This window comes from Lytechinus pictus, chromosome 6 (genome assembly GCF_037042905.1).
Source record: "Lytechinus pictus isolate F3 Inbred chromosome 6, Lp3.0, whole genome shotgun sequence".
NCBI lineage: Eukaryota > Metazoa > Echinodermata > Echinoidea > Temnopleuroida > Toxopneustidae > Lytechinus > Lytechinus pictus.
Window position 1 is genome coordinate 16,854,942 of NC_087250.1, and position 27,070 is coordinate 16,882,011.

The 27,070-nt window shown below is 35.5% G+C and overlaps 1 protein-coding gene across 2 annotated transcripts; it reads left to right on the forward strand.

Moving 5' to 3' along the window:
* The first annotated feature begins 10,707 nt into the window (after positions 1–10,707).
* On the forward strand, positions 10,708–24,016 carry LOC129262889 (C-type lectin domain family 19 member A-like). Of its 2 annotated transcripts, none has more exons than XM_064101070.1 (4): positions 10,708–10,817; positions 19,657–19,752; positions 22,263–22,523; positions 23,895–24,016. In XM_064101070.1, the coding sequence occupies exons 2-4, from the start codon at positions 19,729–19,731 to the stop codon at positions 23,898–23,900; spliced, it is 291 nt and encodes a 96-aa protein (XP_063957140.1). In that variant the 5' UTR covers positions 10,708–10,817; positions 19,657–19,728; the 3' UTR covers positions 23,901–24,016. The 2 variants fall into 2 exon arrangements, with proteins under 2 accessions (XP_063957140.1, XP_063957139.1); XM_064101069.1 differs by having other exon boundaries at positions 10,708–10,818; positions 19,673–19,752; positions 23,895–24,015.
* The last annotated feature ends 3,054 nt before the right edge of the window (positions 24,017–27,070 follow it).

Below are 27,070 nucleotides of genomic sequence, written 5' to 3' on the forward strand. Positions count from 1 at the left end.
TTTTTGTAGATCATCAGACGTTCTTTCTTTCATTCTCTTTGCGGACGACTCTAACTTATTCTTTTCACATAAAAATCCTCTTCACCTTGCTAATATAATCAACTCTGAACTAGAAAATGTTACCGAATGGATAAGAGCAAATAAATTGTCACTAAATCTTCAAAAAACAAAATACATGTTGTTTAGCAACTCCATAAATACACTTCCTGTTGATATTATTTTGGATGGAACTCCCTTGGAAAATGTATCCCATATTAAGTTTCTTGGAATAACAGTCGATAATAAGCTCTCATGGAAATTTCACATAGATAACATATGTAAAACTATTTCACGCAACATTGGTATAATTAACAAGCTTAAATTTTGTTTACCATTATCGTCCCTGCTTACATTATATTCATCCCTTATATTGCCTTATTTAAATTATGGAATTTTAGCGTGGGGTAACACACAACAAACACTCTTAGACAAATTACTCCTATTACAAAAGAAGTCTCTACCTATTATATGTCACACGGCATATTTGTCTCATACTGACCCATTATTTTTTTAACATAGAATATTGAAAATTAAGGACTTATATTTGTTTAATCTCGGTCAGTTTATGTATAACTATAACAACAACAACCTCCCAAATGTATTCAATTCAATGTTTCCAAAAAATCAATCCATTCACAACTATCCAACAAGGCGATTGGGTGAATTTCATTTACCACTTTTAAGAACTTTGCGGGCTCAGAACACATTTATATACGATGGACCGAAGTTATGGAACTCACTTCATAATGATATAACAAATGCAAAATCTTTGAATTCTTTTAAGACTAAATTCAAATTATCTCTATTAAAACCTTATAATATACTCCCAAATTAATTTTAATTCATCATTTCTGTCAAGTCATCATCATTATTATGTCAAGTCATCATCATTATTACTTTAAACTAAAATTAAAACATAAAATTATTATCCTTTTTTTATTAAAAAAATCTGACACAAGTCCTTCTCAGATGTGCTCATTATTGTGTCTATCCTCTCCTCTATTTTCTCCTCTCCAGTCCGCTTATCCGCCTTCCTACCGGTTATTTGTTTAACGGCATCAATCACATTTTTCGTGCATTATATTCTTTCCAGGTTATTTTATATATTTTTTCTCCTCTTATACACATCATTGAATCCAGTTTGCTTGAGTCCACGACGGCATGTGTTCTATCTACGTACAGCAGCACCCATCCATCTTCTCAGGGCATTCTCCCCCCTTTTTCCCTTTTTTTTTTCTTCTCAAGTTTTTCTGGGGGGGGGGGGTGGGAAGGGTAGATATTTTTAGGACGGGTTGTTTTGTCCTTCACCAAACTGTATATTTTTTATTACTTTGTATTTATTTTGTGAGTATTTCCCTCTCATTTATTCATTCTTTTCTCATTTGATTATCTGTATTTATACTTTGTTATTTTGTTATTTGTTGTGTTATCTATTTCTTGAGGGGCCCACATTGTACAAGCATTGCTTTTTAGTGGGTCCCTCCATTTCCATCTTAATTTAATTTCTATTGAAAAATAGTATATATATTTAAAACCTACAATGTGTTGCCCAAATCGTCTAAGTGTTTTTTTTTTTTTTTCACTACATATGTATAATTAATTTTGTTTGCAACAGATACAAATATTTATGTTTTATATATGGTATACAATTTGTTTTTGTTTGATGGAAGTGAAATAAATGAATTTGAATTGAATTTGAATTTGAATTGAATTTGAAATGGGTCGGACCGACATAAATTGTCAAATCAATCAATTTTCTGGTAAGCTAGATTGATCTATTTTGATTGAAAATGACTATTCTTAATCAGTCGGACATATATCAATATATATATATATATATATATTGATTATACATACACACACACACACACTGACAGATTGGTTTGGCCGAATAACTGTAAGAGTGTAAAAATAAATAACCACCAAATGTCTATAGGCCTACAACATTAGGTTCCTCATTCTAATTTTGATATTTTAAAACATTAATCGGAATAATAACATTTCAGAGAAGCAATTAAAATAAAAATAATTTCAAAGAAAATAATAATTTGAGATGCTATTGATTATAAACATGAACATGTTTTTCTAATCAATATGTATATACGTTACAAATACAATCACAGCTTAAGGTTAAAATTAATAATGGCAATAATTTTATACATTAGCAAAAAAATACGCTTGCTAGGAAGTTGGGTACAAATAATATCCGATAAACTTACAGATAGTGCACCTTCTGATAGTAAATCTCTCATCCTCGTTGATCCGTCTTCTATATACATAGCGAGTCTTTCCCCTTTCCGAGTTGTGATGTAAATTGCCACCTTTCGCAAACCTCACGGACGCTAATATTAGGGTCCCCTAACACAAAAGTTGACGCTGAATCATACACTTGATTTTTACGATTGATTGTACATTATAGTCAATAGAATCAAACGTAGAAAACTGCTCTACAATCAATGCTTAGTTTTGTGTTAAAGGGGGGTTACAGGCCCTACAGATCTGCTTTTCGTGTGCAAAATTCTTCCCCGCGACACCCGCACCATACATGCATGTATTACGAATGATGGCTGGGGATATTCAAAATGCAGGACCTAAAATAGAATATGACATGGATAAGAAAGTGTTTTTTTTTTCAAACAAATCGAGTGCATATTAAGTGAGGAAAAACTTACTGAATTAAGGCTTAGATATAGATCATTACAGTCCATAGAATCGATATTGCATTTAATGTGGATTATTGATGGATGACTGGCAATTGATTCCATGGGTCAGATCACCTCTCCAGCCGAAACAATTTCGCATGCGTTGATATGTACACAGCGTATGCAATACGTTTGAACATGCGGGTTTCTTTTGTTTCTTTTGTTTACTCCTTCTACACAAACGATACGCCTCTGGGACACGATGTAATGGGCATTATGTTTTACTTTCCCCAGAAATGAGGCATTAGACTCAAATTCCGGGGGGACCACTTCCATTGATGAGTGGATACCAGGCACGACCATGGGGTTTCGAAAAGTACCCTAAACAAGGGAAGCAAGTCTTTTCCAGATTATGAAAATGCATCTTTTAACAAGTATTTGGCTTGTGAAACCCTACAAGTATTGGAAATGTATCCCCTTTTTCAGTATTTTAAACATCGTTTTTGACACCCTTATAACGTTACATAGGCCTATACGTAACATTCTTGCCCACTCTTTCCCTAGCTTTTTACGAGTGGTCGCGCCTAGTATCCACTCTTCAATGGAAGTGGGCCCCCGGGTGGCCTCTCGAGCTCTGGGAGGAACCAAATGTGGACTTGGAAAGTCGTCCTAAATCGGATATATCGCTGTTACCATAGTAGCAACCAGAATTTTGCACACGAAACGCAGATTGAATGTTTCCGTTCCAGATGCGAAACGAAAAAAAACTCCCATGTCACACAATTTGCATTGCAGGACAGAGTTTTACGACCATGACGACGGGCCCAAAAGTATCTTCCAAAATCAACTACCGTCGCAAATAAGCGTTCGCGTTCTCCAACGAAAGGTCGGGAATGTTAACTAAGGACGTTAAATACATTTATATTAAGCTTAGTGTCTGTAGTGTAATTTGCATATTATGCAAAAAAGTATCCAACATGCTATAAATATTCAAGAAAACACGCTGGTGATACATTCCTCAAAAATTGCAAAAGAATTATCGATTAAAATTGGAATATGGCAATGCCTTATAGGAGGTCTTCCTAAACACCATGATTATTAAAAGTCATAAAATAGTCAAGCATAGGAATATCAGAAAATTTGCATTTTATGCAAATTAGCCATAATAAGTTGCAAATAAGGAAAATAATCCAAATATTGGAAATCAAGTGCAGAAAAAATCATAAATTGAACGGAAACTCATAAGTTTTACAAAATTATTTGTTTTTTCAATAAAAACAAATCGTAAAAAATCTACCTCATTTGCATATACATGAGCATCCTTATATGGAAAAAATCCAGAAATTTTTATTTTTCCCACACAAACAGTTATGAAAACATTTCAGTCTAGATCAATATGATGTGATCACTAAGAATGCCCAATACATTACTAATCAGCTTAATATATGAAGTGTCATTTACATATTATGCAAATAAGCATCCTGCATGTTATAAATATTCAAGGAAACTCGTAATGCTTTCCTCTAAATTTCCATGTAGATTATGTGTAACCATGGTGACCATCCCTACACTTCTTGCTTGGTTGATATTGACTTTCTTCGTGAGCAGTGACCCCCGGGGCAGTTACTCCACTCATATTGTGCAATGATGAGTCAGTTCTACATGAGTCCCACTGCTTGAATGCTTCATATTTCCTTCCAAGTCTTGCTCTCCTCTTGACTTGGTAGAGTCTAGTATAGTTCACGCTAGCAAGCTCCTAGATTGTCAAGTGATCAGCACAAGATGTCACACCCAGTACAAAGCAGTACAAATTAAAGGCCGTTGGTTTCGAATATTTGGCCCTTGTAGCACACCTATTGTCTTGGTGGTGAATATGAGTACTTGCTTGGATCACGAGATCTCTGGGCATTGTTATTAAGCGTACCAATGAGCATTAGCCCATACGAGCGACATGAAAGCCATTCATAAAGTCATGAAAAGGCTTAAAGTGTACAAAGACATCTTTCTCAGAAACAGGAATCGTGATTAGACGTTCTTGCTGAATCCAGTTGCTGCTTCAGGATGAAGAATCCATTTTCTGTTCTTTACTCTTTAATAAATCTCCCAAGGATGGCAACTATCTCCAAATATTATAGCTATAGTTTCTAAGTAAATCGTATGTAAATAATACAAATTTCCTGATATTTATGGCAAATAGAAATTCCTCAGTGAGACAATGAACAACCAAGTAGACATTAACAGATCGAGGACTAAGCCAGATTATTGCCTTTCCAACAAGAGGACACAACATAATGGAACACCCTTACGTCACTATCAAATACCATCCAACATTGATTAAACAGTGTGTACCCATTCCGGGATTTATTTGCCACAATGTGTTATTCATGGGTATACTGTGATGGTATACAGAGGAATAAACCTTTCAGTAATTATGGTACGACTAATGATGGTCTATGTTCTTCTGGAAGAATGCTGACTTCAATAGTGTCATGCAGATGTACTTTGGACAATCATACAACTCTCTGTTCTGAAAACAAAAAGTCGATCGAGCATAGGAGATTGAATGCTAATCAAGAGGACTTTGACAAGAACCAAACCGTTACCCATGTCTTCTTCCGACACAAGTTGCCTCAATGAGACAATTGACATAAGTTGTGTCGGAAGAAGACAAAGAGTTTTATAGGAAGGCTAGGAAAGCTTGCGCATGTTAGAGCTCCAAAAGCATCAAAAGGTAAAGCTCAGAATTGCTACAATGCATTGAAGAGGACCATAAAAAGGTTTGCAGACAGCCTATAATACATTATTTGTTGACTGGATTGACAATGATCCAGGCTGTAACAATTAGCATGTTGGGAGCCCTTGATATCATGTGCTATGACTACATTGGATAAGCATTATTAAAGGAAGGCAAACGATTTTTTGTCTTAGTATTTACCACTGATCATGATGGGGATGACGCTAGCTGCTCTACAAGCCCTGGGACCCAGTCCTGACCCAGACATGACCAGATAACATAATATTTTATCAAGCAGATGTAGCCAAACTACTGAGGAAATTGTGAAAGAAAACAACCTGCATGAAGCTACTAGGCCAGATGGAATCTCTGCTACATTTCTTAATGAGACTACTCATCAGATCTTACCTGCCATAAGTTTGCATTCCTGGCCTCCCTCTTTAAGCGGTGAACTTTCAAGAAAGTCTTTGTCGTTCCCATCCATACAAGAAAGGGTTGTCAACTCTTACAAACTACACACCAATTCAAATATTGTCAGACTAACAACATGGCTTTAAGAACACATTTTCAGTATTTTTCCTTCAATATATAAATTATACAGTGCGTCCCACAAAAAACGAAACCGAGATTTATCGATGATTTATCATAACTTTATCACAAATACAATAGACAAATGACCTACCATTGTAAAGCTTAGAATCTCCTCTTTCATCTGAAATTACTTAGATTATTTCTCATTCACGCATGAGTGAGCAAAAACAATTTGAAGAGGGGATACCAAAAAGTCATTTGGCGGGCTGTATCTGGGTTTCAAAAAGAAAACCACATTTCTAAAAAGTTCAATATCTGCTCTTTAATTTGATACCTCAATTACAGAAAATGGTCAAGAAATAAGAAAGTTCTGGTTATTTGAAATAAGGCTTGAATTTCAATAATTTCATAAATTGAAGAGGTTTTACAGGCTAGCGTTCAAACTCACTCGACACTCCTTTTTGTTGAGGATCAGCCATGCATGAAGTCTTTTGTTAACCATGTGATAGCTTCTGTGGGAAACCGGTGAAAACACGTTTATTTAATGAAATTATGGAAATACAAGCTTTGTTTCGAGAGAACGTAACTTTTTTACTCCTTGACCATTTTTTGTGATTAAGGTATCAAATTAAAGAGCAGATATTGAACTTTTTAGGCATGTGATTTTCTTTTTAAAATTCAGATACCCCCCGCCAAATGAGTTTTTGGTATCCTTTCTTCAAATTGTTTTTGCTCACTCATGCGTGAATGAGGAATAATCTAAGTAATATCAGATGAAAGAAGAGATTCTAAGCTTTACAATGGTAGGTCATTTGTCTATTGTATTTGTGATTAAGTTATGATAAATCATCGCTAAATCTCAGTTTCGTTTTTTCTGGGACGCACTGTATTAGGATAAATTTGCATGCTTAGTGAAAGCAGTATATTAATTTGAACAACTGAAATATTTTCACTGCAATCAATGTGAGAAAAATAAAAAAATTGACATTTTCCACTTATTTGCATATTAAATATGCTAATGAGGCAGATTTGCTAGCTTTTTAAAAATAAAAACATTGAACTTATTTATTCATCATGAACTTTTGTTCAAATTTCTTGCTGTGGACATTCAATTTGTAATTTTTGGATATTTTCCATATTTTCTATTTTTTAAGGCATATTTGCATAATATGCAAATTAATGTTCAGGAAGTGGGATTAATTCTCATGCTTTGTGATAGTAGCATCTAAATGTCAACATTAATGAAATGTTTTCAAGCAGTCTATATGAGAAAAATCACAATATCTTGACATTTTTTTCCATATAAGGATACTTATTTGCATATTATGCAAATGAGGTAGAATTTTTTGCACTTTTGATTAAAAACATTGAACTCAGTTATTTATCATGAACTTTCATTAAAAAAATGTTTTGGACACTCAATTTGTAATCTTTGGACTATTTTCCCTATTTTTCTAACTTTTTATGGCTAATTTGCACAATATGCAAATTTCATAAATTTCCACTGCATGGATTTTTGGGAACTTTTAGTATGTTGTTAAGGGGGCCTTCCTGGAAAGCATTGCAGTGGAATATCCAGTGTTGCAATTAGTGGTGGGTTAACCCCTATTCTGGCTAGATTGACTGGACTAATAGTGTTACCACTTGTCGAGATCATGTATATGAATAATTTGTATAGCGCATACACTCTAAAAATATCGGGTAAAAGTGCTCCATGAGGGTAATGTGTCCAACCAACATTGGGCATTTCTTTTGGGCATTTTTATTTATCCAGTGTGATGAAAATATTGCCCATTCTAAAGTAATTGCTGCTCATTGTTTAACCATACTGGACAATATGCTTCCCGCATTGGGTAAAATACTGCCCCAAATTGGTTGGACACATAATTACCCTCGTGCTGGTTAAAAATGTTATCCAATATTTTTTTTACAATGTATATGTATACAGTGCGTCCCACAAAAAACGAAACCGAGATTTAGAGATGATTAATCATAACTTAATCATATATATAATAGACAAATGACCTACCAATGTAAAGCTTAGAATCTCCTCTTTCATCTTAAATTACTTAGATTATTTCTCGCTCACGCATGAGCAAAAATAATATGAAGAAAGGATACCAAAAACTCATTTAGCGGGGGGTATCTGAATTTCAAAAAGAACATATCACATGCCTAAAAAGTTCAATATCTGCGTTTTCATTTAATCACAGAAAATGGTCAAGAAGTAAAACAATTCTGTTCTCTCGAAACGATGCTTGTATTTCCATAATTTCATTAAATAAACGTGTTTTCACCGGTTTCCCACATAAGCTATCGCAAGGTAAACACAATACTTAATGCATGGCTGATCGTCAACAAAACGCAGTGTCGAGTGAGTCTGGAAGTTAGCCTGTAAAAACTCTCAATTTTATGAAATTATTGAAATTCAAGCCTTATTTCAAACAACCGGAACTTTGTTTTTTCTCGACCATTTTTTGTATCAAATTAAAGAGGAGATATTGAACTTTTTAAAAATGTGGTTTTCTTTTTGAAACCCAGATACAGCCCACCAAGTGACTCTTTGGTATCCCCTCTTCAAATTGTTTTTGTTCACTTATGCGTGAATGAGAAATAATCTAAGTAATTTTAGATGAAAGAGGGGATTCTAAGCTTTACAATGGTAGGTCATTTGTCTATTGTATTTGTGATTAAGTTATGATAAATCATCGATAAATCTCGGTTTCGTTTTTTTGGGGAGACGCACTGTATAGTTTAGGCCGAGACATGCTAGAGTCATATGGCTGAAATACTTTTTTTTCCTTTTCCTTCAACTTTTCCCAAATCTTTCAATTAAATTTTTTTTCTCTCTTCCTTCTCATTCTCATCACTTCTCCTTTGATAACCCTGTTCTTCTTCACTAATGACGAATTCGAAAAATCACAATATTCCCTTGCGAAAAGCGCATCTAGTTTTATATCAAATACATATATGCTTATGCCCCCCCCCCATCCTATTGAAAATTTGAAAAGAAAATTAACCTTTCATAATTGTACTACAGTATGTATTATCCGATATTTCTAAGGTTACAAGCTTCAGTTTTTTTTATACATGAATTGAATAGATGAAGAATGACAATCAAAATAATGGCCTTCGAAAAAAAAGCAGAGTTTGGTGTCAGCACCTAGCGTGTGAGCAGACGACAATTAGGTTGCACTTTCAAAAGCCACTTGTGTGTTAAAAGTATACGCGCTTGCTGGTCTTTTGCTTAATGATATATTCAGGATCGTATAAAACTTCAGATGAAGGCCTTTGATGAGTGCATCACGTGTGGCTAATTACCCTTGGAACATTATCGTTCTATCTTTGACTATTTCTTAACTTCACTTTCAAAATTCTCCCAGGTGTCAAGTGATAAAAGATACAAAAAGGTTCAGAATATAGATCATCATGCTTTATTATCATTTTTTTTTAATAGCAAGTGCACACCTAGTTAAAGAATGAATATAGCATTTAAATGCAGGATAAAAGAGCAGCACTGTCGATGAAATGTCGGGCATAGGTGTCGTGGCCGGGGATCGAACTCCGGATTTATGCCTAAATGTCAACAATAAATTCATTTATTTATTTATTTGTGTGTTTATTTTTTAATAATTTATTTAGTTGGTTAGCTACTATTTTCAGGTTTTAATCATTAATAATTAAGGATTACTATTTATTACCCTTTCATAATTTTTTTTTCAGAATTAATATTTTTTCTAAACTAAGTGCACGCTAAGGTTCAGTTAATATTCTATTCGTATGTATTACACTCTGCACATTCTAATCAATACGTACACACTATTAGACAACGAGTACTACAGAGTTACGATTTGGTGCTTTAAGATATATACTTAAATGTCATTGCTTATTTTTTTCCAGATTTTTTTTTGCATTCAAAACTTCACTATTTCAGAATAAACAGAATGACGAAACGAAGTGTCCGCTTGCAGTTATACCTATCTATATTCGTATATGTATTACGTTCTGAACATTGACCTGTTCTAGTTAAAACGTACACAAAGACAACGATCACAATAGTTTTACTCCTTTTAAATAGGCCTACACTGTAAAAAATGAAGTGCTAATTTAGCACTTACAGTGCTTGTATAGTGACTGCACTATGAGTCCTGATTTTCTAGTTCAATTTTAAACTAGAAAATCAACACTCATAGTGCAGTCACTATACAAGCACTTTAAGTGCTAAATTAGCGCTTCATTTTTTACAGTGTATATACGCCTAGAATTATGAGACTTTGAGATATATCTCCTCATATGTTTAATATCCGCATTTATTGTGAGCAAATAAAATTGGGATGATTCCCACTTCTCTTTTTTCAAGACAGATCACTTTTCAGTTTATATCCCATAAAACTATAGCGGCGTCACATGTCGCTGCCAAAGGTTACAACGCACTTGTGTATTATTTTGTATTTGTTTAGAAATTGGGAGCTACATTCATTAATTTGCATTTCGTTGTCCCTCCATCCTATTTATCACCATGGATAGTGATACACATTCATCTTAAATTGATTTTATATTTGATGACAATTTGATTGCTCAATAATATAATCTTTGCTTTCGTGCCAGCCCTCGCGACCTCGAAAGAATCTAAATTTGTATCGCGTGATTATTGACTCAAACTTGACCTTAACGTGAAGGGTTGATTTCTTCTAAAATTTTCTGCCGGTATCATCAACTGGCTCGATATGGTCAAGTATACAGGATAGATTTTCTTTAAATACTTTCATATTCTGTGAGGTTTGTATCACTCGTCGGTTAATAGGAGATCACTGCGAAAAGCTGATAGAAAATCGATCCTCTAGTCTCTTCCTCGAGTTGCCGAATTGTAAGGTGAGTATCTTTATCTTTGTAATTTGTGCCAGAGTCGCCCTATATAGCCTCTTGTCGAGACCCTGGCAGCTGATATACTCCACCTCGCGAATCGAGCGCTTGCCAGAGTCAAGGTATCCCTTATTTCGCTAGGGATCATAATCGACGAAAAGCAGCTAGCAGGGCCTCGAAAAAAAGGCTAAATTCACCCCAACGTATAACCAACCCAGTCGGCCGAAACTTCTACTTTCACTGCAAAAACTCTGGTGTTGATTTAACACCAGCCCGGAATGTATATGTCCACACCAGAGAAATATTGAAACAACACCAGTTTGGAATCAAACTGATGCTGTTTTAATACCAATTGGTGTTGTATAAACACCTTTTGGGTGTTAGACCAAAACCAAACTGGTGTTGTTTAACACTTGTCTGGTGTGGACAAGAGCTCACTTGCAATAGGGGTTAGGTCCATTTTTCATCAAATTCGATTTTTATATCTCAATGTATAGATTTTTAGTAGCTATATAAGATGATACCAAACAAAAGTTGAATTTCATATTAAAAAGTGAACTAAAATGGCAAAGAAAAATCACTTTTTTTTTCAAAAGGGTTTAGGTCCATTTCAGTTTAGTTGCAAAGGGGGTTAGGTCCACACATATTTTTGGAAAAGAATATCTTTAAAAATATGAAGACAGGTAAATTTCTTTTATACCCAATTTTATTTTCTCATGGTAGGGTATCATGAACATTCAGTTTCGCATAAGAATATTGCAATAGGGGAGAATTAAAAAAAAATATTTTCTTGGAGTGGACCTAACCCCTTTTGCAACTAAACTCTTCTGAAGAACTCATTTGTCAAAAGGGGTTAGGTCTATTTTTCATAATTTTTTTTATTGTTTTCTGTCTCTAAACCTCTAAATTTTTTGTAACTCTGATACAAAAGAAAATTTGAAATTCAAATGAAAACGTGAATGAAAGTGGCAAAGAAAAATAACTTTTTTAATTAAAAGAGATTGGATTCATTTCACTTTACTTGCAAAAGGGGTTAGGTCCACAATGATATTTTTTTGAAAAATATATAGAAAAAAATGAAGACAGGTAGATTTCTTTTATACCCAATTTTATGTTCACATGATAGGGAAGTACATCATGATAATTTAGTTTCTCATAAGAATATTGCAATAAATGAGAATAAAAAACATGTTTTCCAACTAAACTCTTCTATAGATTCCGGGCTGGTGTTAAATCAACACCGGAGTTTTTTCAGTATATGTTCAATGACATATCATTGGTTGGTTTAGAGCCCGCGTTTATTTCGTAAAAGACTATATGCATAATGAGTATTCATGATACGAATGGTAAAGCTATAAAATATTTTGTCAACGACCTTGTGCTTAAATGGCATGTTCGCGTGTTCGAATCCCAATAAAGGCAAGAAACTATTACGAAAAAAATACATACATGTATTTTAAAATAAAAATTCAGGCGAAGCTTTAAACAGCTAGCATAGAAGTAAGTCTTTTAGCTTAAAGTCAGACTCCAAAATTGATTATATGTATTACGGAAAGATAAAAAAATGCCTCAAGTTCGTGGAGGGGGTGGCGCCAAATGGGGCAGCTGGTGGGGGGGGGGGGGGGGGCTCAACATGGCCTGTTACCCACGCACGCCTAGAATGTGCGAATGCCATCAAATGTTGGCGGTAATATTTTTTTTCATTAGGAATATTATTTGTGTGATATCAAGTGTTTTCTTGAGTCGTTTTTGGTCATGTATGTTCAATTAATATAGATCAGAATGGCATTAAGAATATCAATTATTCGACTGAGACATGCCCTTTTCACTTGACTGATTATCTGAGAACTAATATTTCTAGGGGGCAATTCGTTGGGATGGTACTCCTAGATCTTCAAAAAGCATTTTTTGATTGATTGATTGATTGATTTTATTTCTCATGATAAAAAACAATACAAAATATATACATTCAAAATATAAAACGTTAATAATTGAATTACATATATAGAAATCAGGTACATGAATTTGAGATTATAAAAAACTTATAGGAGAAATATGGGAAAAACCAAAAAGCTACAAGGAGCTTGAAAGGGGTTATTCCCAATTAAAGAATACGATTGCAGAAATACATATACATAACTTGATAAAATAACATACAAATAAAGCATAAATAAACTTAACTGTAACTTGCCCAGATAACTCCTAAACACCCCCCCCCCCCCCTTACATGAACAAAATCGACCTATCTTCCAACTAATATGTAGATAAAATGTGGTATTTTAATTTTCTTTTGAATGCCGATAAAAACGAGTATTGCTTGATCTCGGTGGGAAGTGAATGCCAGACGTCGGGGCCCCTGTGTCTTATTGATTTAGATGTTAACAAAGTTCGCGGATTTATTAAATGGTAATTTTCTGAGCCTCTTGTGTTATACGAATGAATTTGGTAATTACATATGAACATAGAATTGAATTGGGAAGGCAATATCTTATTTTTCAATCTAAACATGAAAAGTGCTGTCTGGATGGTATTTATATCCGCAACCTTTAGTAATCCAAGCTCTTTAAAAATTGGGTCGGTGTGGGCTAGATAATGAGACCCTGTACACAACCTTACAGCTCTCTTTTGTAATTTGAACAGCATATCTATATGTTTGGAATAACAATTTCCCCAGACAATAATACCATATGACAATGAAGACAAGATAAATGAGTTGTACAATAAAATCATCGCCTTAGTGGGAAGGTAGAATTTAAGCTTAGACATGATGCCAAGCGTACGTGATACATTAAGTTTAAGGTTTTCAAACTGGGGGTTCCATGTAAGACATTCGTCAAGTAAAATACCTAGGAACTTCACTGTTGACTTCTTTTCTAAGATAGTATTGTTTGCAATAATGTTATGATTTGGGTTATCGACGATTGGTTTGTTTTTACTGTGAAATACTATATAATTGGTCTTACTGATATTGAGCGATAATTTATTAGAACGAAGCCAATTTAATAATTTAGGGAGTTCGGTGTTATACAGAGAAAAAATATTATCCAGATTTTCATCAGCGTAAAGTAGGGTTGTGTCGTCAGCAAACAAGACATATTGTAGATTGGGAGAAACATGTGAGATATCATTTACATAAACTAAGAATAAGAGAGGCCCGAGTATAGACCCTTGTGGGACGCCACATTTCAGATTTAGGATATCGGATTTATGATTGTCAAATTCAGTATATTGTTGCCGGTTGGAAATATAATCACTAAACCATCCAAGTGGCGTTCCCCTTACACCACTTTGTTCGAGCTTATGGAGTAGAATTTTATGATTAAGGGTGTCGAATGCCTTGGACAGGTCTAACATGACACCTACGACAAATTGCTTTTTGGCGATGGCAGATGTTATTTTATCATATATGTCCAATATTGCCAAATCTGTAGAGTAATTCTTACGAAAACCATATTGTGTAGGAAGCAGTAAATCATGTTTAAGTAAGAAAGCATATAATTGATTGTAAACTATCCGTTCGAGAATCTTAGACATACAAGGCAATATTGAAATCGGTCGATAATTGTTACATTGATTGCGATCACCCTTTTTGAAAATTGGTATTACCTTTGCCAGTTTGAAGGATTGGGGGAAAGTTCCTGTCGTGAGCGACATGTTGAATATATGACATAAAGGATCAGCGATATTATGGATAATCTTTTTTAAAATAAAAGTATTCAATCCTTCGTGACCACATGATTTACTGTTTTTCAGAGTTTTGGCAATGGATATTATCTCGCTAGGGGTAACATGTTGGAAAAATATTGATTTGCTGCATCTTGGTAATAATGACTCCTTTGGAGACGGCTCATTACTACCTGTAGAATCTGATAAATTTACACCGATGTTGACAAAGTAACTATTAAGCATATTAACTAATTCGTTTGGTTCACTAGTTTTTAAGTTATTCATATTAAGTTCAGAAGGAAAATCTTTTCCTTTTCTTTTCCCTAGTATCTCGTTTAAAATTGTCCATGTTGCTGAGGTTTGACCGGATGCAGCATGCAATTTGTTAAAATAATATTGTCTTCGAGAATGCTTAATCAAGGCGTTCAATTTGTTACGATACCTTTTAAACTTATTGTGTAGTGATAAGTCACTTGGATTACGTATGTAATTCTTGAATAAGACGTTTTTCCTGGTAATTGATTTAAGTAAACCTTTAGTGATCCACGGTTTACGAATTATATTCCTTCTATTGCCTTTCACAAGTCGACGTGGGACGTGTTCATTGAATTTTTTAAATAAAATATCAAGAAACAGATCATAGGCCTTATCGACATCATTTTGCACTTCAAAAACTACTGACCACTTCTCTTTGCAAAGAGCATTATTCAATTCTTTAATTTCTTCTGGCGTATTTTTTCTAAAATAAGTAGGCCCTTGTTTAGGATTATTGATTATTGTTGGGTGACTGTGTGTTTTATGAAAAGCGAAGACTGGCATGTGGTCGGAGACGTCCGAATATAGTATTCCACTTTGAAGATTTTCAGATAAAGAACTTGTAAAAACATTATCAAGCAGGGTTTGTGAGGAGCCAACAACGCGTGTCGGCTTGTCTATTAATGGATACAATGCATACGAATGAAGAAAATTGGTAAATGTGCCACTAATTCGAGAATCTGAAGATTGGAGGTTGATGTTAAAATCTCCAAGGAGAAAGATTTCTTTACCCCCTCGAGTAAAAGAACTTAAAAGAGGATCAAGGTATTCAATGAAATCGTCTATGACAGTAGATGGGGGACGATACGTTACACCGACTATGACGTTCTTTTTATTCCCGTTGTTCTTAATTTCAATGAAAAGAGATTGGAAGTCGGGAGAAAGGGAGGTGTCGTTGAAAAAATGAAAAGAGATATCATCCTTAACGTACAAAACAACTCCACCTCCACGGCCAGTCTTTCTATCTGCACGAAGCATTTTGTAGCCTTCGAGTTCTAACAATTGACATGGGGATTGAGCATGAAGCCATGATTCGCTTACACAGATAACAGAGAAACTATGTCTAAAAGAACACAAAAGACTCTGGATTTTATCTATATTACACGATAAGCTCCGGGCATTGAGGTGAAGAAGGCTTAAATCTGATGAACTAATTGGTACATCATTAAGTTTGCTCGGTAAGTAGTATTGGCATTCTTTGATATCGATTAAATCTGGAGGAGTATTAAGTAGTTCAGAGTCGATCATTAAACAATTGTGATGGATAAGTGAAGACTAAGGTCAAATTCTAACTTAAAGATTTGGAAAATACAATGCTGTGGAAGAAAGGTTCCCTTGATAGGGGTACTAACTTTAAAAATATACAGTACAATACGTGTGGGCTACTGAAGCTTGAAATGCCAAACTTAAAGGTTACAAGTGAGAAAAAAAAAATATATATATAAGATGAAACAAGAATCGATTAAACAAAGGTGATCGATGACATAAAAAGTATTACAATGGATAATATAAAATATTGAACCTATTACAAAACGGAAATCTGAATTTATATAACTGTGGATTTGGAGGAATCTGGATGTGCAGATAATTGATTTCGTCAAGTGCCGACAAATTGGTGAGGTAATAATGGAGTAATACCAATAATAGTTATATTTTACTTATATACAATATAAAAAATAGTAATGTAAATGAATTCATTTTAAGGCAGAAGTAATTATATCAATAATAGACATTGGTAGTATAGTCAATGTTGTGTTGATAGCAGAGTTTATACCATGCGAATAGGCGTGTTATCCGTTATCGGACAACAATATTGTATTGATGTTTAGAGTTTAATGTTTAGAGTTTAATCAAGTCACTCTCTCTGTGTATTTTCCTTTTCATAGTGATTTTCTCATCTGTTGTTTTCACTGCAGCGAGTATGCGACCATCAATAGTCCATGCTGCATTCACTTTTTCATGTTTGCTTGTTTTTTGGAGTAGATTTAAGTTCTGTAGCGTCAAATCTTCCTGGATAGAGACACCAGTTCCTTTGAGTTTCTTTTTGTTGATCATGAACATCCTTTTGTCTCTGTATGAACATAGCTTGACAATTATAGGTTTGGGCTTCTTGGGGTCCTTCTGCTGCACACGGTGAGATCGATCAATGTCGCGCACTGTCAGCTGAAATCCAAGTTTTTTGGTGGCGATGTCGACTGCGATTTGATCGGTGTCCTCGTTTGTTTGCTCCTTGATGCCGAATATGCGAATGCTGTTTCTTCGTGTGTATTGTTCAAGATCATTTAACTGTCTTCCGATCTCTTCCCTTTTCGTTGTTTCCATTTCCACAGATTTTTTCATCGATTGTATTTCTTTATTCTTATTCTCAAGGTCACATTGAAGATCGAGTATTGTGGATTCGTATTTTTCAAGTTGATCTTCCAGACTTTCACATTTCTTACAGACAACTTTCTCCATAGTTTTCAGACACACATATTCTAACGTTTCCATGAACTCTTTACTCTTCAGGAGGTCCAATAGCAGTTGTCGTACAACTGGTTCCTGACCGGGAGTAAGATCAGTTAAAGATATTGGTTCATCACACACACTTTCTTCTTCTTTTTCATTCACATTTACTTTGTTTCTTTCAGATCTTGTGTTTCTGGTACTCCTTCCACCACCAGATCTTTTAGACGTGTCATTTGACATAATGTTATGTGTGCCAATGCACAGTGATGCGATGCGAGAATAAACACAATAGAGTACACGATCGATAGACTACACGTAGTATATATATTACAGTGTATAGTGAAAGTGGTGCGGACCATATACTCACTATAAGTCTTGCGTATATGGGACTATCAGCGTGCACATACGGAGCAAATATGGATCGGCCCTTGACTTTTTAATGATTATCTCCTCCAAATCCTGAAAAAGTTCCAAGTTGAAATCACAGTGATGGTGGTCCAAAGAGTTAACCAAAATTCATGTTCTCTATCTCAACTGGATATATCAAGAGTTTTTCCGGTATTTGGAGAGAATTACAGGATCCTAGCTAGTAGAGCATGTTACTCGCATTCGCATTCACGAATTAAAAAAAAAAAAAAAAAAAAAAAAAAAAAAAATACAGTTAATCATGGCATCTTATTGAAAAAAATACAAACAATGGGTTTTAAACAGGTTACTGTACATAGCATGGTTCAAATCCTACTTGTCGAATCGACATCAAGTAGTGGCTATTCGCGATATTCGTTCCAAAATTATGCCTATAACGCGTAGAGTTCCACAGGGAAGTATTTTAGGCCCAATTCTATTTTCAACTTATATCCATGACATGTCTATTTGTATAAAAGCTGACTGTAAATTATTATTGTATGCTGATGATAGCGTACTACTTTGTTCAAATTCCAACCCAAAATTTGTTGAGGAAAAACTTAGCAAACAGCTGTCTACATGTGTCGATTGGATGACTGATAATAGATTATCGTTACACTTAGGCAAAACCGAGAGCATTCTGTTTTGTTCTGAAAGTAGTTATAAAACGTCATTTTAATTTAAAGTGACATACAATAATAAGATAAATCAGAGGTAAAAATATGTAAAGTATTTAGGCATTGAGCTGACCAGCTCCCTTTCATTTTCATCTTTAGTAGAATCAATCGTAAAAAAAGGCGAATGCCCGTTTGAAATTTCTGTACAGGTATCAAAGCTGTATGGATCAGAAAGCAAGGCGCCTTCTCTGTTTTGCTCTTATTCAGAGTTTATTTGACTATGCTAACCCTGCTTGGTTTAGTGGCATAAGCGAACTCGATAAAAAGAAGTTGAAAATTATACAGAATAAAATGGTTAGATTCATTAACTGTTCTGGTCCCAGAACCCATGTTGGCTACACCAAACTCTCTGGAGCAGGTTTTCTTGAAGTCAACAAAAGATCAAAACAGCTTATTTTGCACCACGTGCATAAAATCTATCACAATATATCGAATCATTATATTGGATCAAACTTTAATCTAGTTACCGAATTACATAAATATAATACAAGAAACAGCCATTTCAACTTTTGCTTACCAGAAAGGGTAGGTAGTATTGGTAACTCCTTTTATCACAATGCTATAAAACATTGGAATTCTCTTCCCGATGATATAAAGGAAATAGGAAACTTTTTGCATTTCAAGAGGAAATTGAAAGAATACCTTTCACTTGAGAGTCAAAGAGAAGATGCAAATGATATGTTATACTGTTGATTTAGCCTGAATACTGACCACGTTCTTTTCTCTTCTCTACCAGGTATTATTATTTATTTGACATAGTTTTATTGAAGTTTCGATATGTCCTTTCTTCTATTCTTTCTATTTCTTTTCTGTCTTCCTTCTATTCTCCTCTTCGTGTTATTGTTGTCGCTGTTCGCTGCTGTTCTTCTCCTTATTCTTTTTCTTCCTCATCCTTTTTCTTCTGTAATTCTCCTTCTCCTCCTCATCCCTTTTCTTCTTCTATTCCTCCTCCTTCTGTTCTTCTTCTTCTTCGTTACATTTTTGTATACATGATCTCTATATCTTAGTTATTGATAATAGTAAATTCTGATTTTTTTTCTTCATCTTTTTTAAATATGTAAATAGTATAATTTTACCATCATATTATCTTAATTCTATATGCCGAGGACCCCACTGGAAATAAGCTTTCGAGGGTCATCCTGTGCAAGCCTGTTGTTTTTTAATGCTACTGTATATATGTTATGGTGACTTGCGAAATAAAATAAATAAACCAATCAATTTAAAGGCACTTACGGTATGTCACAATGCAACGAACTGTCACGCTCTCGGTGTTACTTCTTTTTTTCCCTCTTCTTCTTCTTTTCATTTTCTTCTTTTGTTGTTGTTCTTTTTTTTTGTCTCGCCCACCGGAGGTGAGGGCGAGACTTAGGGATCCAAATGTCGTCCGTCGTCCGTCCGTCACAAACCAATGAGGACACATAACTCCACAACCGTAAGTCGCTTTTCAACCAAGCTTGGATGGTAGATGGACTTGGGGGACCTGCATGTTATGCTGCAGTCGGAGGTCACATGGGAAGGTCAAAGGTCATTTTCAGGTCAACGTTAAAGTTTACATGCAAGACTCTTTTATGACACCTAACTCTGCAACAGTAAGTCACTTTTCAACCAATCTTGGATGGTAGATGGACTTGGGGACCTGCATGTTATGGTGCAGTCGGAGGTCACATGGTAAAGTGAAAGGTCATTTTCAGGTCAACGTTAAAGTTTACATGCAAGACTCTCTTATGACACCTAACTCCGCAACCGTAAGTCACTTTTCAACCAAACTTGGATGGTAGGTGGACTTGGGGGACCTGTATGTTATGCTGCAGTCGGAGGTCACATGGCAAGGTCAAAGGTCATTTTCAGGTCAACGTTAAAGTTTACATGCAAGACTCTCTTATGACACCTAACTCCGCAACTGTAAGTCACTTTTCAACCAAACTTAGATGGCACTGGCGTAAATCCGTGTTGATGGGTGGGGGGGATGACTGAAATATTTTGGCATTTTTTTGCAATCATGTTTTTAGATATGCAAGGAATTGTCATTGATATGTCCACAGTGGCGTACCGTGGGTCACGGCATGGGGGGGGGGGCACCAGCAAAATTTTTGAGTCACTGAGTGAGTGACCTAATAAGAGACATTTTAAGGACAATGTCATTAAACGGATATGTATCTCACTGATCAAATAATGCGAGCGCGAAGCGCGAGCTGATTTTTTTTTATATTCACACCTAAAAAGGGACATTATAATCAAATTTGTATAATCATGAAAGGTACCTGTCTCGCTAAACAATGCGAGCGCGAAGCGCGAGCTGAAAACTTAGATAATTCAGACCTGAAGTGGGGCATTCTAAGGTTTCTTTGTAGGAATTAACTAGGACCATTCGTATTTCATTAACCAAATGATGCGAGCGCGAAGCGCGAGCTGAAAATTTTTGATATTCAGATCAGAAGAAGGGACATTTTAAGGACTGATTTTAGGAATTCATGAAGAGCAGACATATCTCACCAATTAATGCGAACGTAATCACGGACAGGAAATATTTCATATATATGAAGACCTTAACATGGGGCAATCACCTTTGAGTCATGAAAAAGAAGCATATGTCACAACATAAAACAATGATAACTCTAGTGCTAGGAAATATATTTGGTTTATGTTGACTTGAAAACGGGATGTTTTAGTACAACAGGATTATATCTCGTTAAATAGACAATGCGAGCACCAGGAACAATGAAGACGTAGGCCCTAGGCAAATTATGTTTCATAAAGTTATGATAAAAATGTTTCTTATGTAATGTAACATAACATAATTATAATATAATATAACATTATAATGAATAACATTTTCTTCTTTCCCACTACGTTTCTCTTCCTTTCCCCCTCTTTTCTCCTTTTCCCCCTTTCCCCCGGGGATGTGCCCCCCCCCCCATAGTTACGCCACTGCATGTCCATATGGCAAATACCCCTCCAATATTATTATCTTTTTTACCCCATGATGGTTTAATGGTTTTATTTGAGATTACATTTAAAAAAATTTGACATTCCATCTTAATCCCTTCCCAAAGACCCCAACATTGATGAATTCGAAGAAACGGGGGTTTCTCTTCAATGTTATAATAAGGACATAAGTATTTCGTTTGGAAATGGTGAACTGGCTCTTTATTTGCATTTTATGATTCAATAATATTGTTTTATTTGTTAAGCGGTATTTTTTGAAGAATTTTCACCAATAAAACAATTATCTCTTGTGATTTTTTTTTCATTTCTTTCGTAAAAAGTGGGGGGGGGGGGGATGTTTGTACAGGCCATCCCCCCCTCCTCGAAAAGTGGGGGGGATATATCCCCCCATCCCCCCCGGGATTTACGCCAGTGGTAGATGTTAAGATGTACTTAGGCGACCTGCATGTTATGCTGCCGTCGGAGGTCACAAGGTCATTTTCAGGGCAACATTAAAGTTTACGAGCAAGACTCTTATGACAAGTGTTATTCCATCCCAGTCTGTTAACAATGAAGTTTCGATACAATTCTGTTGCGTGCCCTCGCAAATCACGATATTTCTGGGGTTTTTTCATAAGTGGGCGAGACACAAAATCGCTTTTGCCTTGTCTTCTTCTTTTTCTTCTTCTTCCTCTTATTTTTTCCTTTTTTTTTTCTTCTTCTTCTCGGGTCACTACAAAAAGTCCTGTCCAGTTGAGGGTACAAATACGTAGCATGGCTTTCCTGATTTTATTTTCCATGTGAGTCTAAATGTAGCAAAATGGATTTACTAGTTGAATGTTTCGTAGACCAACGTTGTCAAAAATTTGAATTACAAAAGTGTGGCCAATCAACTGAAATTAGTGACATTATATGAAAATAGGATGTTTTCTAAAACAAAAATGTGAAAAAAATAATAATGATATTACAAAGAATGGTTAAAAAATAATGTTTTTTTCTGAACAATTTGGATTCTAGCTTGTCAACATGCAGTTTCTCATCGTTGTGGCGCTGATCGCCGTAGCCATCTCTGGGTTGCCGAACGCGTGGGGTCAGTCATGTAGCTGCCCGGACGGTTGGACTAGATTCAACACAGATTGCTATCAGTATTTTTGCACTCTAAAGACCTGGCAAGAGGCACAGAACTCCTGCGAAGCCCATGGAGCCAACCTCGTCTCGATCCATAGTGACTGTGAGAACGCGTTCGCCTACGATCTTATCGATTCATGCTCGCCCCAGGTGAGTAGACCTACATCTTGCCATTTTAAAGTCCTGCCTGGGTTAAAAGGTGAGCGACCAACCGATTAGTAGCCTGCTCGGGCGCTGACCTAATCGAGCGGTCGCCGTCGAACGATTTAGGTCAAATATTGAACTCGTTGGATCAAAGGCTGTCGAGCGGCCGCCCAGAGATCGGTCGACGATATCGCAGCGAATTCAAGATCGGCAGCGCGATTAGTTAAAAATAGGCTTGTGGCGGGTGGGAGACTGCTTGGGAATCGGTGGGTAATTTTTCTATTTATTCATTTTAAGCATTGCCAACCGATTTTTGTAGAAGTCGAGCGGTGCCCTGTCGATTATCAATTACTCATGGCTAAATCTGGGTCAAATCGGGGAACTTTTCTGTTTGGCCTCCGAGCAGTGACATGCTGTTGACCCACCGATTATTAATATAACTCCGTGCTAAATCTTGAGCGGCGACCAAGCGATGCCCCAGAAACAAGTGGTGCCCAGACGGCCGCCGCTCGTTGCCCGGGCGATATTGGCTAAAAACTCACCGCCCGGTCGTCGAGCAGGCTAAAATCATTCCATAAACGATGTCTCAATCATGGCAATAGAACAGATCAACAATAAATACCGCTCAATCATCTTACACCGAGAATCGTACTGGATCACCACTCTACGCACCCTCACCCCAAACGGAATCAATGTTGATAATTAGAACCAATGACCCATTACATGCCCCACACACGCACACACACGCACATACACACACACACGCATTCACTTCACCTCACTTTACCTCATACCTGCACACCCAGTCGACACACTCTCACTGACATTATAGGTAACTACTTTTGTATTTAATTTATCTGATCTTGTGTAATATAAACATATTCATATATATGCATAATAATGTTTGGTAATTATTAAACCTGTTACATACCTTTTCGACCTATTTCATTGTTTAATTTATAGTCTCACCCGCCCCAACAGGCCACTTCATAGTTTAATAGCCACATCTCCTTACCCCTATATAGTTTAGTTTGGTATGCTTTTAGTATCTTGATCACTTGATTATATCTGATTATTTGACTGATTATTACAATTTCCTTGCTCCTCATGGCTGTATGTTTATTTTGCTCCTGATGGCTGTATGTTTAAACTGTTATTTTGTTTATTATGTTACTTACCGCTCAAACAACAATATAAATTACACGTATATACTTCCCTGCGCATACAATGTACCCTTTATGTCTCAAACTACAACTTGTGCCACCAGTTACTTGAACACTATGTAAACGGATCAATATAGTTATGTACCCAAATACAAGATACAATATTAAAACGAGTTGTCATTTTACTTGAAACATTATCCTCATTTTTTCACAGTATTAACTACACAAGACTCACCACTCCTGATGAACAGAATCCCAAGCTAATTTCTATGCCGGTAAATACCTTGTCCTTTCACACACTTAAGTTTCCCAATCGTTTCTTTTGTATTCCACCATCCCGTTCAAGTCATTACACCCTCTGTTGTTATTTTTGTTATCTTACTGTAATCCTTCTGTTCTGTACTCAACCCCCTCTGTTGTTAATTTCTGTTATTTTGATTATATTAGTGTAACCCTTCTGTTCTGTACCCTTTGTTACACATTTACTTTGTTATTTCGACCTTATTTGTATGGTTTGTTCTGTTTGTTTCTATGCATTGTAGGCCTGATGAAGGCCCCATTGGCCGAAAGCTTGTATTAAAGAGATACATGGAAGCTACGTCTTGCGTTGATGCTGAATTATTGAATTACACCTGTACATAGAACATGACGCGCTGTAATACACGTTATGCAAAGGGCCCTCTTCTTTTATATATATATATATATATATATATGTATGTGTGTGTGTGAGAGAGAGGGTTGCGTGTGTGTGTGGGGTGTATGTATATACATATATATATAGAGAGAGAGAGAGAGACAGACAGAGACAGAGACGGAGGGGAGACAGGGAGACTGTAAGAGAATTAGATGAAGAAATTAAAGAGAAATGACAGAGAGACAAAGAGAGAGAGAGGGGGGCGTAGAGGGATGCCGAAGGGGAGAGGAGACTGCGAGAGAATACAAGTTAGAGGAAGAATTTAGAGAAAAGGTGCCAAAAGGGGATGGGGGTAGAGGGACGCGCAAGGGGAGAGGATACTGATATAATTATGAGGAAGAATTTACAGAGAAGGGACAAAGTAAGGGGATGTGATGGAGGGATGCGGAATGGGAGACAGAACACTGTGAAAGAACAAACGGAAACTTTAATGAGTATGGGTAATGTGCATAACAGAAGCCATAACTATATCCGACACCCTTAATCGAAATTCAAAATCTATTGGATTATTGTCTTGGACTCGTACTAATGGCAGTGACTTTGTATTTAGCAAGCATAATTATTTTTACCGTATTTTCATGTTTGTAAAGTATTTTATTCCCGAGCATGGCCTATATCTGAACTGTTTTCATTTACAGATGTCAGTTACCAGATTCAAGATAAGCCTTTTTTATTGTTGACCTAAGCATTAGTTTAATTAATGATTGTCCTTCCCTTTCCCCACCGAGTTCTTCTCTTTCGCACATAATTATATATAAATATAGTTGTTACTCTTTATCTTAATATTACGTAAGGGGAGGGGGTCAACATCAAACCATGGATCTAGTAGCTCCATGATCATACAGTCAAACATAATTATATACATGATGTGTGTACACATGTGATAAATCATTGAATGTACGTACACTGTTAGAAAATTTATCCTTCAAATAAGAGAAGTTCCTGCAGCAGAGTCTCGAGAACACCTGTAATCTTACCAGAATGCGTAATCTTACATTATATCTTATGTAAAATTACAGGAAATTCTTATTTGGTGTATGGAACCTTACAAATTTTCCCCTTTTTAAACAGACCTGTTCTGTTCAATTGTAGAAAATTTCTTGTTTTATGAATTTACAGAATGATTCCGTTATTGCTTTCTGCAAAATCTCGTTTTTTTTGTTGTAAAATCAGGGCTTTTTAACAGTGTATAGGCATTTCGTGCAATGCGAGACCAAGCAATCTATTCAATAATTTATTTAATAAAATAGACAGTTTTTGTATAGCGCATGATTTAATTTCATTCTATCAATCATAAAATTATATTGATCAAACAATCATTCCATCAACCGATCAATCAATTAATCAGTCATCTATCCATCCATCTATATATCCTCCCATCTTTTTCAGGCGAGACAAAAACAAAACAAAAAAATATAAAGTTCATACAAACCATTAGGTACATATGATGAATTTTGAAGAACACTCCTTTTAATCAAACCACTGCAAACTCACACAGAATTCTGTATATTTTCTTGTATACCACGGTATAATTATATTGTAATGATTGTACTAATTTTTATATAGTGCATAAACATACGAATCTTGACCCCATTAGTATTTTTCAATTATTCTATTGAACATTGTTAATTTCTATTTGATAAATTTTAAGTTATTTATTTCAGGGGACTCACATGAACAAGCGACGCTTTCCAGTGAGTTCCTTTTTTTCATTTTTGTTATTCATATTCTTACTTTGTAAATTCGTTTGAAATGAAGAAGAATAAATTTAATCAATCAATCCGAATTAAATATTCAAATGCATGCAGTGGCGTACCGTGGGTCACGGCTCTGGGGGGGGGGGCACCAGCAAAAATTTCGAGTCACTTAGTGAGCGCGCGAAGCGCGCTCAGTTGCCAGGTATGCTGACCTAATAGAGACATTTTAAGGACATGCAGTGCCATTAAACGGATATATATCTCACTAATTAAATAATGCGAGCGCGAAGCGCGAGTTGAAAATTTTTAGACCTAAAAGGGGACATTATAAGCAATTTTTTTGTAATCATGATACGTACCGGATCCCTAAACAAACAATGCGAGCGCGAAGCGTTAGCTGAAATTTTTGTATAATTATATTGACACCAAACAGGGACATTTTAAGGACTATTTTTGTTGGAATCCATTTAAAGCATAAATATCTCACCATAGTCATCTAATGCTAGTGCCATGCTTTGCTGATTTTATTAGAATTACATCTCAACACATGAAGTCATTGTAATCATGATTAACATACGCATCTCACTAATCAATTATTGCGAGCGCGAAATGCGAGATGAAAATTTAGGAAATTAAGACCTGAAATGGAACATTTTAAGGCTTGTTTGTAGGAATTCATGAACGTATTTCACTAACCAAATGAATTAGATTGAATTGAATTGATTCACAAGATAGCAAAATAATAACATAATAAAATTGAGAAATACATTTGATTACATACAAAATACAAAATATAACATGTATAATAGCAGTAAATAAAAATGATGCGAGCGCGAAGCTCGAGCTGAAATTTTTGTATATATTGAACCCAAACATGGACATTTTAAGGACTATTTTTTAGGAATCCATTAAGAGCAGACACCTTCCCATTCAACTAATGCGAACGTAAGCACGAACAGGAAATGTTCTATACTAAGACCTTTTAGAAGTCATGAAAAA